General features: G+C 45.3%; 1 protein-coding gene across 1 annotated transcript; it reads left to right on the top strand.

Annotated features, from left to right (window-relative positions):
- Positions 1-574: 574 nt before the first annotated feature.
- LOC145351371 (beta-1,3-galactosyl-O-glycosyl-glycoprotein beta-1,6-N-acetylglucosaminyltransferase 3-like) lies at positions 575-10555 on the top strand. Its single transcript, XM_080200983.1, has 2 exons — positions 575-1345; positions 8975-10555. Exons 1-2 carry the CDS (start codon positions 575-577, stop codon positions 9563-9565), a joined length of 1362 nt encoding a protein of 453 aa, XP_080057109.1. The 3' UTR covers positions 9566-10555.
- The last annotated feature ends 9030 nt before the right edge of the window (positions 10556-19585 follow it).

The following is a 19585-nucleotide window of genomic DNA, read 5'->3' as shown; positions in this document are numbered from 1 at the left end:
GTCACCGAGATAGGCGGGAGACTATGAAATGTCGTTTCTGAGGAAGTTTAACAAGGAAGAAAGCTGATGAAAAGAAGCAGCGGGGATTAGACAGTGTTTTGGAGAGCGGAGGATCTGGGCGGTTGAGGGCATTCCCACCAATGATGAGTTGATTAAAAATCAAGGTGCACAATTTAACAACTCTGAAGCAGAGGGGATTATTAAACATGAAAAAAATTAGGTTGCTCGTGATTTTTGAGATAATAATCTGTAGAAAGACAAGATCCAGCATAATAATGTATTACATTATACTAAGTCATTTTTGTTATTTTTTTTACACACATTTCATTTTCAGTGAACGGCCAACGGATTGGATTTTTGTTCTGTTCGGTGATGAATACTTGAAGAAGTGTTTCATCTTCTTCAGTCTGAGGAGTTGTCCAAATGTCTTGAATGTGTCTACTTCAAAGCGAAGCTCGATGTTGCGAGGCAACTAGCCTCAAACTCAGCTCGAAACGTCCACGCAGAAGTGTTTACCCAGAAGAAGCCATCCCATTTTGGATGGGTATAGAGCAATAAAATCAGAGAGGGCAACATGAGGAATGTTATTCTGCTGCCTGTTCGGAAAGCTAAGAATTTTGTTCTCATTCTAGCTGTGTTTGGGACCTTTTGTTTCATTTTATACCACCTGGGAGTCGTGTCCACCGCACCCCAGGAGAGTTTAGAGAAACTTTCAGTGCGTGGATCGCAGGTTTGCAGCAGAAATGGTGTTGATGAACTTGCTATCGCTGGCAATAATTCTGTTTGTTCCAGAATAAAGAGCGACCACAAATTGGCCGACTCAACCAAAACCAGCAACAAATATCGCCCATTAACGGAAAACGACTATATAAAGTTAGCTTCAGATTGTGACACTTTTATTAAAACCCGCAAGTACATCACTTTCCCCGTCAGTGACGAAGAGCTGGATTTCCCCATCGCTTATTCCGTCGTCGTTCATTACAAGATTGAGATGTTTGAGAGACTTTTAAGAGCCGTTTACGCACCGCAGAATAAGTACTGTGTTCACGTGGACCGCAAGTCGCCGAAAGCGTTTCACTTGGCAGTGGGAGCCATCGCCTCCTGTTTCCACAATGTCTTCATTGCCAGCAGGATCGAAGAGGTGACCTACGGATCGTGGGCCAGAGTCCAGGCCGATCTCAACTGTATGACTGAGCTGGTGAGGAGCACCACCCCATGGAAATACCTCATCAACTTGTGCGGACAGGATTTCCCCCTGAAAACCAATAGAGAAATAGTACAGTTGCTAATTTCCGCCAATGGCCAGAACATTATAGCATCTTATCCGCCGTCAGCAGTGAAAAAGGTGTGTTGCTGCAATAGCTGACCGCATGGATCGTTGACTGGAGATAGAATCACTCTTACCATTATCTGTTAGACAAATAATGTGGCTTTCCCTTCCTTAGTGTTCTGCAGCCTTCTCTCGCTGCTCAGCCCTGTATAAAGGGTCAGGACACTTCAAACGCGAGGTGTGGTTTTGCAATGTTGTGGTGAAATTGCTAATCTTACCATCCTTTCAGACAATGCATTCGTGACAGCCATTTCACTGGTGACGGCAAACTGCAAAAACCCAGCCTGCAGGTGCAGCAGGTGGTCAGGAAGGCGAATGGGATGCTGGCCTTCATAGCCAGGGGGATTGAATATAAAAGTAGGGAGGTCTTGCTGCAGCTGTATAGGGCATTGGTGAGGCCGCAGCTGGAGTACTGTGTGCAGTTTTGGGCGCCGTACTTACGCAAGGATATTTTGGCCTTGGAGGGAGTGCAGAGGAGGTTTACTAGGCTGATACCGGAGTTGAGGGGGTTGAGCTATGAGGAGAGGCTGAATAAACTGGGCTTGTACTCGTTAGAGTTTAGAAGAATGAGGGGAGATCTCATTGAGACGTATAAGATGATGAATGGGATGGATAGGATAGAGGTGGAGAGACTCTTCCCGCTCAGAAAGGACAGTAGGACTAGGGGGCACAGCCTCAAGATAAAGGGGTTTAGAACGGAGTTGAGGAGGAACTTCTTCACTCAAAGGGTGGTGAATCTCTGGAATTCTCTGCCCGTTGAAGTGGTGGAGGCTGCCTCGCTAAATATATTTAAGACGCGGGTTGATGGGTTTTTGATAAGCGAGGGGATTAAGGGTTATGGGGAGAGGGCGGGAAAGTGGAACTGAGCCACGACAGATCAGCCATGATCTTATTGAATGGCGGGGCAGGCTCGAAGGGCTAGATGGCCTACTCCTGCTCCTATTTCTTATGTTCTTATGTTCCACTAATGGACAGCTAAGCATTGATTGTGAAATATGTAATGAGACCAAATACCGCAGTGGCGGGGGTAGAGGGTATGTAGGGTAGGGGTTGGGGGGAGGGCAGGAGCCGGAATGACATGTGCACCTCCGGTACAGCACCCAAAAGTAAAGTTACAGATGACACCGCCAAGAATTCAAACCATTCTCCTGAGCTGCTGGCTAATCCTTCTAAATTTATCGCACTTGTCTGCCAATCAAGATCGGCTCCTTCTCAAAAATTGCATGGAATGATTTTATAAACCTCAGTTAAGTCTTCCCTCGTTCCGAGAAAAGCATGGTAAATGTCCTGACCTTCCTCTTTGCTGAAAATCCCTCAAATCACATCACATACCTGTGGCAGCGCGGAAGGAAACACTTTGATCCGTCCGTCTTTGTCTGTTGCATGAATGGGGTTTTCATTTTAGCCAGCAACATTTCCCTTGCTTTTCCCCCAAACCCTTTGTTCACGTAACAGTCAAATGCCATTTTCAACCCACCGACTGCATCCACCTCCAGTACACACCCAGGCAGTGCATTTTAGATCTTAACGACACGCACTGTTATGTACCATCCTTCCCTAACGCCATATGCCTTGTATGGGTGGCATGGTGACATAATGGTTAGCACTGCTGCCTCACAGAGCCACGCACCCAGGTTCAATTCCAGCTTTGGGCGACTTTTTTGCGTGAAGTTTGCACATTCTCAACATGTGGGTGCTTGTTTGATTGCTAAATCACCATTTAGCGTCGCAAGATGAGTAGTTTAGGGGGATTGAGGTGGTAAATTTAAAAATAGGGAGATTTTGTTGCAATTTCACAGCGTATTGGGGAGTGCCCCAGGGGTCGGTGCTGGGGCCTCAGCTATTTACCATTTATATAGATGATCTGGAGGAGGGAACCGAGTGTATGGTGTCGAAGTTTGCTGATAACACCAAGATTGGTGGAACGGCAAATTGTGCGGAGGGTGTGGAGAGTCTGCAGAAGGATCTAGATAGGCTGGGCGAATGGGCCAGGAACTGGCAAATGGAATTTAATGTTGGCAAGTGTGAAGTTGTCCACTTTGGTAGGAAGAATGGTAGGAAGGATTATTATTTACAGGGCGAAAAACTGCAGCAGGCGACGGTGCAGAGGGACCTCGGGGTCCTTGTGCATGAGTCGCAAAAACCCAGCCTGCAGGTGCAGCAGGTGGTCAGGAAGGCGAATGGGATGCTGGCCTTCATAGCCAGGGGGATTGAATATAAAAGTAGGGAGGTCTTGCTGCAGCTGTATAGGGCATTGGTGAGGCCGCAGCTGGAGTACTGTGTGCAGTTTTGGTCGCCACACTTACGCAAGGATATTTTGGCCTTGGAGGGAGTGCAGAGGAGGTTTACTAGGCTGATACCGGAGTTGAGGGGGTTGAGCTATGAGGAGAGGCTGAATAAACTAGGCTTGTACTCGTTAGAGTTGAGAAGAATGAGGGGAGATCTCATTGAGACGTATAAGATGATGAATGGGATGGATAGGATAGAGGTGGAGAGACTCTTCCCGCTCAGAAAGGACAGTAGGACTAGAGGGCACAGCCTCAAGATAAAGCGGGGGGCGGTTTAGAACGGAGTTGAGGAGGAACTTCTTCACTCAAAGGGTGGTGAATCTCTGGAATTCTCTGCCCGTTGAGGTGGTGGAGGCTGCCTCGCTAAATATTTTTAAGACGCGGGTTGATGGGTTTTTGATAAGCGAGGGGATTAAGGGTTATGGGGAGAGGGCGGGAATGTGGAACTGAGCCACGACAGATCAGCCATGATCTTATTGAATGGCGGGGCAGGCTCGAAGGGCTAGATGGCCTACTCCTGCTCCTATTTCTTATGTTCTTATGTTCAAATACTGGAATAATGTGTACAGTTTTGATCCCTCTACCTAAAAAGAAAGTGTAGAATCTTTGATCCGAAGGAAATCCAGTAGGTTAGTTCTTCGGATGAGAATGTTATCCTATCAAGAGGGAATACACAGCCTGTCTCTGTCTTCCTTTGAGTTATGAAGGGCGAGGGCTGACCTAATTCAAACAGGAGACCCAGAGGGTGCTTATCAGGCTGGGAGAGTCGGGGTGGCATGGTGGCAAAGTGGTTAGCACTGCTGCTTCACAGCACCAAGGACACAGGGTTCAATTCCGGTCTCGGGTCACTGCCAATGTGGAGTTTGCACATTCTCCGCGTGACTGTAGCTTTCCTCTGGGCACTCTGGTTCCCTCCCTCGGTCCAAAGATATGTGGGTTAGGTTGATTGGACATGCTTAATTGCCGCGAAGGAAGTAAAGGAGAGTATTAAATTAAAAGCGGATGCATTTAGAGTAGCTAAGAGTAGTGGGTGAGAAGAGGATTGGGAGAGGTTTAAATATCAACAAAGAATGACGAAGAAGTTGATAAAGAAGGGTAGGAGAAACTATGAAGCTGGGCTAGTGCTAAATATAAAAAAGGATAGCAAGAGTTTTTATAAATATATAAAAAGGAAGAGGCTGACTAGGGTGAACATTGGACCCTTAGAGGGTGAGAGGGGGGACTTAGTGGTAGGGGAAGGGGAACTGGCTGAGGTCTTGAATAAATTTTTTGTTTCGGTCTTCACGGAGGAGGACGTGAATAATTTGCCGGGTGTTAGCGATGGAAAGGTGGTAGGACAGGAGGGTCTCACTGACATTACTGTTACTAGAGAGGCGGTGCTCGACAGACTGGAGGGGCTGATTGTGGACAAGTCCCCAGGACCGGATGGAATGCATCCAAGGGTTCTGAAAGAAATGGCAGAGGTGATAGTGGATGCCTTGATGATCATTTTCCAAACCTCGCTGGATTCTGGGGAAGTGCCGGAAGATTGGAAAATGGCTAATGTTACGCCGTTGTTTAAGAAGGGTGGCAGGCAAAAGGCAGGGAATTATAGGCCGGTTAGATTAATGTCTGTTGTAGGTAAAATGTTAGAATCCGTGATCAAGGAGAAAATAGCGAGACATCTTGAGGAGAATTGTTTGGTAGAGCAGACGCAGCACGGTTTCATTAAGGGGAAGTCATGTCTGACAAATTTACTGGAGTTCTATGAGGATGTGTCTAGAGAGGTGGATCGAGGAGAGCCGGTAGATGTGGTGTTTCTTGATTTTCAGAAGGCGTTTGACAAGGTGCCGCACAAGAGGTTATTACAGAAGGTCAGGGGACATGGAGTTGGGGGTAGGGTGTTAGCGTGGATAGAGGATTGGCTGTCAAATAGGAGGCAGAGAGTGGGGGTCAATGGGTGCTATTCGGATTGGCGGTTGGTGACTAGTGGAGTGCCCCAGGGGTCGGTGCTGGGGCCTCAGCTATTCACCATTTATATAGATGATCTGGAGGAGGGAACCGAGTGTATGGTGTCAAAATTTGCTGATGACACCAAGATTGGTGGAACGGCAAATTGTGCGGAGGGTGTGGAGAGTCTACAGAAGGATCTAGATAGGCTGGGCGAATGGGCCAGGAAATGGCAAATGGAATTTAATGTTGGCAAGTGTGAAGTTGTACACTTTGGTAGGAATAATGGTAGGAAGGATTATTACTTATGCGGCAACAAACTGCAGCATGCAACAGTGTAGAGGGACCTCGGGGTCCTTGTGCGTGAGTCGCAAAAACCCAGCCTGCAGGTGCAGCAGGTGGTCAGGAAGGCGAATGGGATGCTGGCCTTCATAGCGAGGGGGATTGAATATAAAAGTAGGGAGGTCTTGCTGCAGCTGTATAGGGCATTGGTGAGGCCGCAGCTGGAGTACTGTGTGCAGTTTTGGTCGCCGTACTTACGCAAGGATATTTTGGCCTTGGAGGGAGTGCAGAGGAGGTTTACTAGGCTGATACCGGAGTTGAGGGGGTTGAGCTATGAGGAGAGGCTGAATAAACTAGGCTTGTACTTGTTAGAGTTTAGAAGAATGAGGGGAGATCTCATTGAGACATATAAGATGATGAATGGGATGGATAGGATAGAGGTGGAGAGACTCTTCCCGCTCACAAAGGACAGTAGGACTAGGGGGCACAGCCTCAAGATAAAGGGGGGGGCGGTTTAGAACGGAGTTGAGGAGGAACTCCTTCACTCAAAGGGTGGTGAATCTCTGGAATTCTCTGCCCGTTGAAGTGGTGGAGGCTGCCTCGCTAAATATTTTTAAGACGCGGGTTGATGGGTTTTTGATAAGCGAGGGGATTAAGGGTTATGGGGAGAGGGCGGGAATGTGGAACTGAGCCACGACAGATCAGCCATGATCTTATTGAATGGCGGGGCAGGCTCGAAGGGCTAGATGGCCTACTCCTGCTCCTATTTCTTATGTTCTTATGTCAGAGTACAAGTAGGGTAACTAAGTGTTAGGGCCCGGTGGGATTGTGGTCAGTGCTGACTCGATGGGCCGAATCTGGGATTCTATAATGAGATGCAAACGAAAAGGGCTACAGCTACCAGATAAAGGCCGCGTCGTTTAAAACTTAGCGGGGTAGACATTTCTTCTTGGAGAGAACATAAGAACATAAGAAATAGGAGCAGGAGTAGGCCATCTAGCCCTTCGAGCCTGCCCCGCCATTCAATAAGATCATGGCTGATCTGTCGTGGCTCAGTTCCACATTCCCGCCCTCTCCCCATAACCCTTAATCCCCTCTCTTATCAAAAACCCATCAACCCGCGTCTTAAAAATATTTAGCGAGGTAGCCTCCACCACTTCAACGGGCAGAGAGTTCCAGAGATTCACCACCCTTTGAGTGAAGAAGTTCCTCCTCAACTCCGTTCTAAACCACCCCCCCTTTATCTTGAGACTGTGCCCCCTAGTCCTACTGTCCTTTCTGAGCGGGAAGAGTCTCTCCACCTCTATCCTATCCATCCCATTCATCATCTTATACGTCTCAATGAGATCTCCCCTCATTCATCTAAACTCTAACGAGTACAAGCCTAATTTATTCAGCCTCTCCTCATAGCTCAACCCCCTCAACTCCAGTATCAGCGTAGTAAACCTCCTCTGCACCCCCTCCAAGGCTAAAATATCCTTGCGTAAGTGCGGCGCCCAAAACTGCACACAGTACTCCAGCTGCGGTCTCACCAATGCCCTATACAGCTGCAGCAAGACCTCCCTACTTTTATATTCAATCCCCCTCGCTATGAAGGCCAGCATCCCATTCGCCTTCCTGACCACCTGCTGCACCTGCAAGCTGGGTTTTTGCGACTCATGCACAAGGACCCCGAGGTCCCTCTGCACCGTCGCCTGCTGCAGTTTTTCGCCACGTAAGTAATAATCCTTCCTACCATTATTCCTACCAAAATGGACAACCTCACACTTGCCAACATTAAATTCCATTTGCCAGTTCCTGGCCCATTCGCCCATCCTATCTAGATCCTTCTGCAGACTCTCCACACCCTCCGCACAATTTGCCGTTCCCCCAATCTTGGTGTCATCAGCAAATTTCGACACCCTACACTCGGTTCCCTCCTCCAGATCATCTGTATAAATGGTAAAAAGCTGAGGCCCCAGCACCGACCCCTGGGGCACTCCACTAGTCACCATCCGCCAATCCGAATAGCACCCATTGACCCCCACTCTCTGCCTCCTATTTGACAACCAATCCTCTATCCACGCTAACACCCTACCCCCAACTCCATGTCCCTCGACCTTCTGCAATAACCTCTTGTGAGGTACTTTGTCAAACGCCTTCTGAAAATCCAGAAATACAATCAGGGAAATGAGCCCTCGGCCTCACTTGCAACAGAACAGTAAGTAGCGCTCCTGTATTTGGAGAACAAGTGCGCACACACAAACACCAGTTATCCATGATGCACACCTCCACATTGTGGATCACACCTCTCCTTGTCTGGTACCAGTTCTCAACACAGCCGCTCATTCACAACTAATGACGGTGAAACCTTGGTTCCAAAACGAGTTCTGATCTCCAAACTTGTGAAAGCATATATTACCCATGTAATTCCTCTAATTGTAGGCCACATTATATTTATCCCTCTGCGGATTCTTCTGTTTATTAATGAACATAAGAACATAAGAAATAGGAGCAGGAGTAGGCCATCTAGCCCTTTGAGCCTGCCCCGCCATTCAATAAGATCATGGCTGATCTGTCGCTGCTCAGTTCCACTTTCCCGCCCTCTCCCCATAACCCTTAATCCCCTCTCTTATCAAAAACCCATCAACCCGTGTCTTAAAAATATTTAGCGAGGCAGCCTCCACCACTTCAATGGGCAGAGAATTCCAGAGATTCACCACCCTTTGAGTGAAGAAGTCCTTCCTCAACTCCATTCTAAACCGCCCCCCCTTTTATCTTGAGGCTATGCCCCCTAGTCCTACTGTCCTTTCTGAGCGGGAAGAGTCTCTCCACCTCTATCCTATCCATGAATCCAAGTAGCATCTATTCACATAAACATGTATTTGACTTCCTATCAATGAAAGTTTTACAGCGGGTAAAGTAGGGTTAATCCAGGCGTCTTTAGCCCAATAGGAATTAGTAAATTGTTTCCACTTGAGTCTCCTTGCAATAGCTCATTACTCTGAAATACACGCCGAAGCTAATAGAAATAGATAACATTTTCTCCTGCCACAGTCTACTATTCAATAAATGGTTATTTCTCGAATTCCCCAACTCCATTGAACAATCAAGCGTTGAGAATATCACTTTTCTCTAATGTACTCCCTGTTTTTATGAATTCCAGAGACGGTGGAAGCACCGATATCGTGTTGGTCGGAAGATGAGGAAAACGGCTAAATTGAAAAAAGTACCAAGAAATATCAAATTATTTGTAGGAAACACTTACATCGCCGTCACCAGGGCTTTTGTCAACTACGTGTTGAGTAGCAGCGAGATCCAACAGTTTTTCAAGTGGTCGGAAGATACCTACAGTCCGGATGAACATGTCTGGGCGACCATCCACAGAATGAGGGGTGTGCCTGGTTCCAGATCCTTAAGCAGCAAGTCCGGCAGCCCACACGCTCCGGTCTTCAACCGTTTGATAAAATGGAAATTCTCGGAAGGTGCGGGGAAAAACAGGGTCAAGTGTGCAGGAAAGTATCGCCACAACATTTGCATCTACGGCGCCGGAGATTTGCATTGGATCCTGCAGCATCCACACCACCTCTTTGCCAACAAATTCGATTCAGCAATGGACAACACGGCCGTGAGATGTCTTGAAGAATATCTCAGACAAAAAGTGCTGAACGAAATCCGGAAATCCCCGTGTTCGCAGGAAACAATGACAGAGAATCTTACCTCCAACAAGTTGAGGTTACAACAGAATGATACATGAAAAGTAATCGTTTGGGTTAACTGTTTCAATCTTTTTTTCTCTTGTTTTGTATACAACCCACAGTTTTCTTATTGTTGGCACATCTGTAGGTCATCTGTATCTTCCCTTTCTATTTGGTAAGTGACTAAACCATCCATCGCATGCAATTATGTCTTTGGAATCTACAACCATATTCAAACATCTACAGGCACTCAAAGGCTGGAATCCGAGGGTGTTTTCCCCTACTGTTTCTGTGGAAGAATGTTTCCTGATTCCCACTTTGAATAGATTAGCTCTAATAGAAGTATGACAGCCGTTCTTTATATCAAGTGGGAACACCATCTCATAATGAAGCCTATTGAACATGTTAGCAGATACGATCATCTCGCTGGACAATGTATTTTGCCGAAGAAAGTGCAAGTGACTCTTAGTTAACATATCTCCACAATGTGCATCATTAGAACTTCTGGTGCAACTCCGCAGGCATTTAACAGCAAGTACAAGGATTAGAAATCATTATAGACCTACAATGATGCACAGAAGGAATCTGATCAAGGTTTCTGTAACTTTCCCAGAACATATAAAGTTTTGCATTCCAGCTTCCTTTGGCTGAACGATAACATCTTAATTATGTTCTTGGGGTTAAAAGGATGAAGGGATGAGGGTGGACGGAGGGTTAGAATATTGAATTTCATGATCAGCCGTGTTAGAATGAATGGTGGAGCAGGCTCGAGGAGTCAAGCAGCCTACTCCTGCTTCTAATTTCTATGTTTCTATTCCAATATGTTTTTGCAACAACATTTAAACTCTTCTTTTTTTTTGGTAAAATGACTTGATTCCAAAAAAAAAACTGTTCGTGTGACCAAGTTGCCTGGAAAATGACAGCAGGAATCAATCAAAAATAAATTAAGTACAGGGTGAAATAAACTCACTGTGTGTGGTGTGTGCCATATCAAGGAACCTCCTGACTAATCACACGTTGACCATTCAACTGCAAGCAGAGACATTATATTCAGCCTTGTGCATTTTGGAATTACCAGGATAGATGGCCAGCCAATAAGTTTCCGTTGCTTTGTTCTGACAACAGGTCAGCTAATAAAGAACAAAGAACAAAAACAGCTCGGGAAACAGGCCCTTCGGACCAACGAGCCTGCGCCGCCACCTTAACACCACCAGTCCCCCTCTCCACCCATGACCCCTGTCTATTGTTTTATGGCCATCCACATTGAGGGAAACTAATTTAGGGACAATTTATTCCTGCCAATCAGCCTAAGGGCACATCTTTGGGGTGTGGGAGGAAACCGGAGCGCCCGGAGAAAACCCACGCAAGCACGGGGAGAATGCGCAAACTCCCCACAGACACTGGCCCAAATCCATGTGTCTGCACAGCAATCAGTGATAGTCACTGAGCTGTCGTCTTGCCCAGTATCTTGTCCAGTTTAGGCACACACTAACGACATGAAGCACTAGGCCAATCTCGAACAACCAAGAGCAGCCCCAGTACGACCCATCGCGTGTATGCCCCTCGTTGGACACAAGGCGGACCAACTTAAAACCTGTGAATGAAAAGAGAAAAAACATTATTATCATACCATATCCATTTACCTTACCAGGGACGCCCCAATGCTAATGACCCTTATTTAAAACAATCTCCTATATCCAAACATCTCCAATCCACTCATGTGCCTGTCTAAGTTACTCTTAAACAACTCTAGCGTGTTTGCCTCCACCACCTTACTTAGCAGAGCATTCCATACACCCACTACCCTCTGTGTGAAAAACCTCCCTCTAATATCTGTGTTATACCTCTCCCCCCTCACCTTAAGCCCATGGCCCCTTGTCCTGTGTGTCTCTATCATAGGAAATAGCTTACCTCTGTTTACTCTATCTATACCCTTCATAATCTTATATACCTCTATTAGATCCCCCCTCAGTCGCTGTCTTTCAAGGGAAAAGAGCCCCAATTTATTCAATATTTCCTCATATCCCAGTCCTTCCATACCAGGCAACATCCTGGTAAACCTCCTCTGCACTCTCTCCAGAGTCTCCACATCCTTCTGGTAGTAAGGCGACCAGAACTGGACACATAAGAACATAAGAAATAGGAGCAGGAGTAGGCCATCTAGCCCCTCGAGCCTGCCCCGCCATTCAATAAGATCATGGCTGATCTGTCATGGCTCAGTTCCACATTCCTGCCCTCTCCCCATAACCCTTAATCCCCTCGCCTATCAAAAACCTACCAACCCGCGTCTTAAAAATATTTAGCGAGGCAGCCTCCACCACTTCAACGGGCAGAGAATTCCAGAGATTCACCACCCTTTGAGTGAAGAAGTTCCTCCTCAACTCCGTTCTATACCGCCCCCCCTTTATCTTGAGGCTGTGCCCCCTAGTCCTACTGTCCTTTCTGAGCAGGAAGAGTCTCTCCACCTCTATCCTATCCATCCCATTCATCATCTTATACGTCTCAATGAGATCTCCCCTCATTCTTCTAAACTCTAACAAGTACAAGCCTAGTTTATTCAGCCTCTCCTCATAGTTCAACCCCCTCAACTCCGGTATCAGCCTAGTAAACCTCCTCTGCACTCCCTCCAAGGCCAAAATATCCTTGCGTAAGTGCGGTGACCAAAACTGCACACAGTACTCCAGCTGCGGCCTCACCAATGCCCTATACAGCTGCAGCAAGACCTCCCTACTTTTATATTCAATCCCCCTCGCTATGAAGGCCAGCATCCCATTCGCCTTCCTGACCACCTGCTGCACCTGCAGGCTGGGTTTTTGCGACTCATGCACAAGGACCCCAAGGTCCCTCTGCACCGTCGCCTGCTGCAGTTTATCGCCACGTAAGTAATAGTCCTTCCTACCATTATTCCTACCAAAGTGGACCACCTCGCACTTGCCAACATTAAATTCCATTTGCCATTTCCTGGCCCATTCGCCCAGCCTATCTAGATCCTTCTGCAGACCCTCCACACCCTCCGCGCAATTTGCCGTTCCACCAATCTTGGTGTCATCAGCAAATTTCGACACCATACACTCGGTTCCCTCCTCCAGATCATCTATATAAATGGTAAATAGCTGAGGCCCCAGCACCGACCCCTGGGGCACCCCACTAGTCACCAACCGCCAATCCGAATAGCACCCATTGACCCCCACTCTCTGCCTCCTATTTGACGACCAGTCCTCTATCCACGCTAACACCCAACCCCCAACTCCATGCCCCCTGACCTTCTGCAATAACCTCTTGTGAGGTACCTTGTCAAACGCCTTCTGAAAATCAAGAAAGACCATATCCACCGGCTCTCCTCTATCCACTGCCCTAGACACATCCTCATAGAACTCCAATAAATTTGTCAGACACGACTTCCCCTTAACGAAACCGTGCTGCGTCTGCTCTATCAAGCAATTCCCCTCAAGATGCCTTGCTATTTCCTCCTTGATGACGGATTCTAACATTTTACCTGCAACAGACGTTAAACTAACCGGCCTATAATTCCCTGCCTTTTGCCTGGCACCCTTCTTAAACAACGGCGTAACATTAGCCGTTTTCCAATCTTCCGGCACTTCACAGTACTCTAAATGAGGCCTAACCAACGTTCTGTACAACTGCAGCATTAGACTCCAGCTCTTATATTCTACACCCCTTCCTATAAAGGCGAACATCCCATAGGCTTTCTTCACCACACTCTCCACTTGCACTGCCACCTTCAAAGACTTGTGCACTTGCACCCCCAGGTCTCGCTGCAATTCTATACTCCTTGTGGGCTTACCCTTTATCATATAACTCCCCAACACATTATTCCGGCCGAAATGCATCGCCTCACATTTATCCGGATTAAACTCCATTTGCCATGTATCTGCCCAATATACCAGCTTATCAATATCCCGCTGTATTGCCAGACACTGCTCCTCACTGCCCACCAATCCAGCCATCTTGGTGTCATCAGCAAATTTGCTGATCACACCACCTACTCCCTCTTCCAAGTCATTTATATACAATACAAAGAGCCAAATCATTTACATACACTACAAATATGTACTGAGCAGTCAGTGCACCAATCCATCAACACCTATTTTCTCATGTGGTTGAGACTGTTTCCATCTTTGTAATTTGGCATTATTGTGTTTATACCCATGAGAGCAAGGTGAAAAGTTACGCTCAGCTCGGTGATGTTACTGGAAAAACAGTTCCACGCAAAAAACTTGTTGACCACTATCCCTCTCTTTTAGTGTAACAGAATCATTGAATCCCTGAAGTGCAGAAGGAGGCCGTTTGGCCCATTGAGCCTGCACCAACAACAATCCCATCCAGGTCCTGACCCATGTATTTATTCTACTAATTCTCATCACACTAAGGTCAACTTAGCATGGCCAATCAACCTAACCCGTACATCTTTGAGTCTGGGAAGAAATCGGGGCACCCAGAGGAATCCCACACACACACACACAGGAGAAGAATGCGGAACTCCGCGTGTATTATTGATGTATAATGAAACATATAAGATGATTAGAGGTTTAGATAGGGTGGACAGTGATAGCCTTTTTCCTCGGATGGAGAAAGCTAGCACGAGGGGGCATGGCTTTAAATTAAGGGGGGGTAGTTATAGGACGGATGTCAGGGGTAGGTTCTTTACCCAGAGGGTGGTGAGGGATTGGAATGCCCTGCCTGCTGCGGTTGTAAATGCGCCTAGTTTGGGGGCGCTTAAGAGATCCGTGGATAGGTTTATGGACGAAAAGGGATTCGTTTAGGTTAGTGGGTCATTGTTTTTTAACTGGTCGGCGCAACATCGTGGGCCGAAGGGCCTGTTCTGCGCTGTAATGTTCTATGTTCTATGTTCTATGTATGGCACTATGCTTTCACCCCAGATTCAAGTATTATAAAGAACAAAGAACAAAATCAGCCCGGGAAACAGGCCCTTCGGCCCAACGATATTATATAAAAGTTAGTGAACACACTATGATCTCTTGCTTGCAATCGGGTAAGAGGCAGTTCTCTACACCATCATTTTTACACAGTCTGGGGATCCCAGAGGAACAAAAAAGGGAATGACACAATTCAGGAAACTCTAATATTTATTTTTAGCTTTTTTACTGATACTAATACAAAATATATAGTTTGAGACATCCAGCAATCATAAGTGTAAGGCCACCCAACCTGCTAGGTTTGTTTTTTTTTGTTGTTCGGTTGACCCATGGCACAGCGAGTAACGTTGCTTCTGGATTTACCTGTCAAACACTAAAAGTATAAACAGGGAATGATGAGAAACAAACTGAATCGAACCCTGGTACAAAATCTTTAACTCTGCCATAAACCAGGAAATAGTGCCAGGAATTAATGCTGAGATTGCTGAGACTATCACAGAAACTTCAACTCAGATGGAGATAGGCTCAGGAATTGACACAAAGATCACAAAGCTGGTAGCAGACCAGCATTGTCATAGATCAGGGGCAAATGTGCTGGGGCCCAGGTTCAAATCCCACCATGGCAGGTAGCGATATTGGAATTCAATAAAAAATCTGGAATTAAAAATCTAGTCATGACAGTGAAATCAATTGTCGATTGTCTTTCAAACACCCACCTGATTTACTAAGGCCCTCCTCTGGCTCCAGTTCCAGAACAATGTGATCTTAAATGAGCTTCGAATCGGCGGCATAGTGGTTGGCACCGTTGTTTCACAGAACCAGAGACCTGGGTTCGATCCCCTGCTTTGGTCACTCTCTGTGTGAAGTCTGCATGAATTTGCCTGGATTTCCTCCGGGTGCTCCAGTTTCCTCCCACAGTCCAAAACACGTGCTAGTTAGGCACATTGGCTATGCTAAATTCTCCCTCCATGTATCCGAGCAGGCACTGGAGTGTGGTGATTAGGGGATTACCACAGTAACTTCATTGCAGTGTTAACGTAAGCCTACTTGTGACACTAATAAATAAACTTTAAACGAAATGCCAAGCAAAACACTCAAAGATGGACAATAAATGCAGACTTCGCCCACATTCTCTGAATGATGTTTTTCTATAAGAAAATAAGCACATAAGAAATAGGAGCAGGAGTAGGCCATCTAGCCCTTTGAGCCTGCCCCGCCATTCAATAAGATCATGGCTGATCTGAAGTGGATCAGTTTCACTTTCCCGCTTTCTCCCCTTAACCCTTAATCCCCCTTGTCTATCAGAAACCTATCTGCCCGTGACTTAAATATATTTAGCGAGGTAGCCTCCACCACTTCAACGGGCAGAGAATTCCAGAGATTCACCACCCTTTGAGTGAAGAAGTTCCTCCTCAACTCTGATCTATGTTAACACCTTCCTGAGCTCTCTATTACATAAGAACATAAGAACATAAGAAATAGGAGCAGGAGTAGGCCATCTGGCCCTTCGAGCCTGCCCCGCCATTCAATAAGATCATGGCTGATCTGTCGTGGCTCAGTTCCACTTTCCCGCCCTCTCCCCATAACCCTTAATCCCCTCTCTTATCAAAAACCCATCAACCCGCTTCTTAAAAATATTTAGCGAGGCAGCCTCCACCACTTCAACGGGCAGAGAATTCCAGATATTCACCACCCTTTGAGTGAAGAAGTTCCTCCTCAACTCCGTTCTAAACCGCCCCCCCTTTATCTTGAGGCTGTGCCCCCTAGTCCTACTGTCTTTTTTGAGCGGGAAGAGTCTCTCCACCTCTATCCTATCCATCCCATTCATCATCTTATACGTCTCAATGAGATCTCCCCTCATTCTTCTAAACTCCAACGAGTACAAGCCTAGTCTATTCAGCCTCTCCTCATAGCTCAACCCCCTCAACTCAACATTAGCTAATGTAATTAGAGGTTCAGTAACCTCTGAACATGAAGCTACCAACCCATGAAGTTCAATGGAAAGTGTGAAGAATGTATAAATGTTTAGCCATAGTTGTCAAACATTATTCTCATTCGAAAATTGATCCTTTACATTGTGAAACATTGCAAATATGATTGTATTGATAACTTAATTAAGTTCACTTAATACAAGATTTCAGAAAGGTATGAGAATTGAAATAGGATACTATGCACCATCTGATTCAAAGTTTGGTGTGGTGAGGTTGTTGGAATAAATTACAAAGGAAATACACGACTGCTGGTGAAATGAGACCTTATTTGAGTGGTGCATGTGATGGGTGGGAGAAAGTAATTGTCTCTGATGTCTACTGTTTCAGATTTTAATGATCATGAATATAATATGCTATTATTTTTCTTGGGATGTATCCTTCACTGGCTGGGCCAGCATTTATTGCACATCCTTTAGGGCATTGAAGAGAGAACCAAATTGTTGGGGATTGGAAGTCACATCTGGGCCAATCCAGGTAAGGACGACAGATTTCCTTCCCAAAAGACATTAGTGATCCATGTGAGTTTCTTCAACAATCTGCAATGGTTGCGTGGTCATCGGTAGACATTTAATTCCAAATTTCTATTGAATTCAGATTTCACCATCTGCTATGGTAGGATTCAATGCCAAATCCCCAGAGAGTTTTCCTAGATCTCTCAATGACTAGCACAGTGACAGTATCGTTCTACCGCTGCTTGAAATTGATCTCCTAAGTCAAATCTGGCAAAAATGGAAATCTCATCAATTCTTGAACCTCTATTTACTAATTTTCTTCAAGCAAGAATTCTGCCATCATTAATTTGTCTAGGGGGACATGTGGCTTCAGACCTACAATAGTGATAAATGTCCTCATAGATCGGGTCAAAAATTACTCTGTTGAACCCAGCTGCTTAATGCAATTTAAATAAGTTTCCAGATGGAGTGCAGAAGTTGTACAAGACTGCACACCACTACATTCCCAAATGAAATTAATGACACTCCAACATGTTGGTCTTGCCAGCAACACCCACATCACATTCAGCAATAGGTATTTTGAGATTGCAGTTATTCCTAAATTCCTTCATCATTTCAAAAAACAATGGCGCTTTTTATACACACATTTGCGATGTTGCATTTATTTTGGCATGCAAATGCTAGGAGAGGGCTTAACATTACAAGTAGGTAATGGTAGAATATCTCTGTCGACACAAATTGGATAAAACGGAATTACTCCACAGGTCATTTTGGATCAATACAGATTCAAGTAGCGATAATGTTTTGGCGGAGGATTTATCTACATAAATTAGGCATATCTTTATGACAGGCACAGGAATGACAAAAAGAGTTTGCCAAGTATTGGTCATTACAACTAGTGACTGTAGGGGAGGGTGAAATTCAAAGCTCTGGTTAGATGACTGCCTGAATACTGTGAGCAGACCTGGGCCTGCAGTCGATAAAGGTTTACCTCAGAGGAAACAAAGAGTCCCTAACATGATGCAATGGTTTTATGGACATACTGCATAAATGATTTTGAAGTTTTTAAAAAACTGTGGGTTAATTCCTTCTGGATCAGGTTACATCTCAGGATTGCCTGCTAAATCGGTGCTTTGATGCATTTGAATTCATCTCTTTGACGTTATTCTGTGTAATTTCTCCAGCTGAGCTTTATTGTGAATCAATGCCAACGACTGCAAACAATTTGGAATTCATGGCATTGTGGTGGTAGCGTTCATTTTCTCTGTTACATTCATTAAACATCTTTCCACTTGGAGTTATAGAAAACTGAGATTTTGATTATTTGTTCACCAAAACATTGATGCTGTGGTTATTTCAACACAGCTAAAAGCGTCATGTCCATTGGTTTATGGACCTTGGCACGCTACTTCAGTAAACAGAAGTTAATTAAATAAACATTTTAAGAAATGATGGCCATTCTCAATCACCTGTTTTCCACAGTAGTTACTCTGAAGGGGGTAATCGGCACTTGATTTGTGAAGAACAAGCAAAATTGGAGAAATAACATACCCGTTAAATTCGGTAGGTATCATTATTGCATGAAACAAATTTCCGAATGATGGTGATTAATGGCAATAGAAGAATCTAATGTTCTGTATCTCTCAACATAGTAAGTGCTGTTGTTCTCACTGGTGGACATTGCATCTTATACAACGACGGTTTGAACACATGTTGCATCTTGCTCTGTGTATTTTTAAAATATATTTTATACATTTATGGCAATGACATAACTTATATGATTTATGGCAGAACTGCAGTATAATTACCTTTTCAGTTGAAGATCGAACAACTCCAGCCACTGATAGCAGTCACATTTGTCAGCTCTGGTCACAGTTATATCAAGTCCAAACCTTTGAACAACACCAAGCCATTGGATTAATCCACACCACGTTTATCAGCACTTCACACTGGCGAATATCATAGTGTCCAATAAATGAGTCTGCACTATGCAATTAAACACATCGGAAATTGTAAGTGCTGACACAGATGTCACTTTGGCAGAAATGGCTAATGTGTTCCTGGACTCAATTAGGAAATGCAGTGCCTCCAGGAAGTGCCTTTCTCAATGCTTGTATCCATAATTTAAATTACTTAGTCACGCAGTTGGTGGTTTGATGAAAAAAAATCCCAGATGGAGTGTGAATCGGAGAGCTGCTGGAATCCAACCTCTCCAATAACATTGCTTATTTGCGAATGCTGTTAACACAGCAGGTAGCAATCTCTTTGACGTATCTTGGACATATTGCAGGTATCTATGCTGTATGGGAATAACTGCAGTAAAAAGTCTGACAACACCAGGTTTTAGTCCAACCTATTTATTTGATAATATACTCACAAGCTTTCGGGGTTAGCCCCTTCGTCAGGTGAATGGAGAGTTCTCTCTCCATTCACCTGACGAAGGGGCTAACCCCGAAAGCTTGTGAGTCTATCAAATAAATCGGTTGGACTAAAACCTGGTGTTGTCAGACTTTTTACTGTGTTTACGCCAGTCCAACGCCGGCATACCCACATTATGGGAATAACTGACAGACGAAGGATTGAATAGCAGTAAATACCCACTGTATAGAGGATGAAAGTTTCCTCCACACGTTTGTGAACAGCTTCTTCAGAAAAATGCTGACATGCTCCTGCATTCTTCAACAACAAGTTATTGGGCTTCAGCCTATATACATTCATCTGCAATGCAATGGGGTCGC

The sequence above is a fragment of the Carcharhinus amblyrhynchos genome, chromosome 13 (genome assembly GCF_965287045.1).
Source record: "Carcharhinus amblyrhynchos chromosome 13, sCarAmb.v2.hapA, whole genome shotgun sequence".
Classification (NCBI taxonomy): Eukaryota; Metazoa; Chordata; class Chondrichthyes; order Carcharhiniformes; family Carcharhinidae; genus Carcharhinus; species Carcharhinus amblyrhynchos.
The sequence above is the reverse complement of the archived record's forward strand: the minus strand, read 5'-3'. Positions and strand labels throughout refer to the sequence as shown.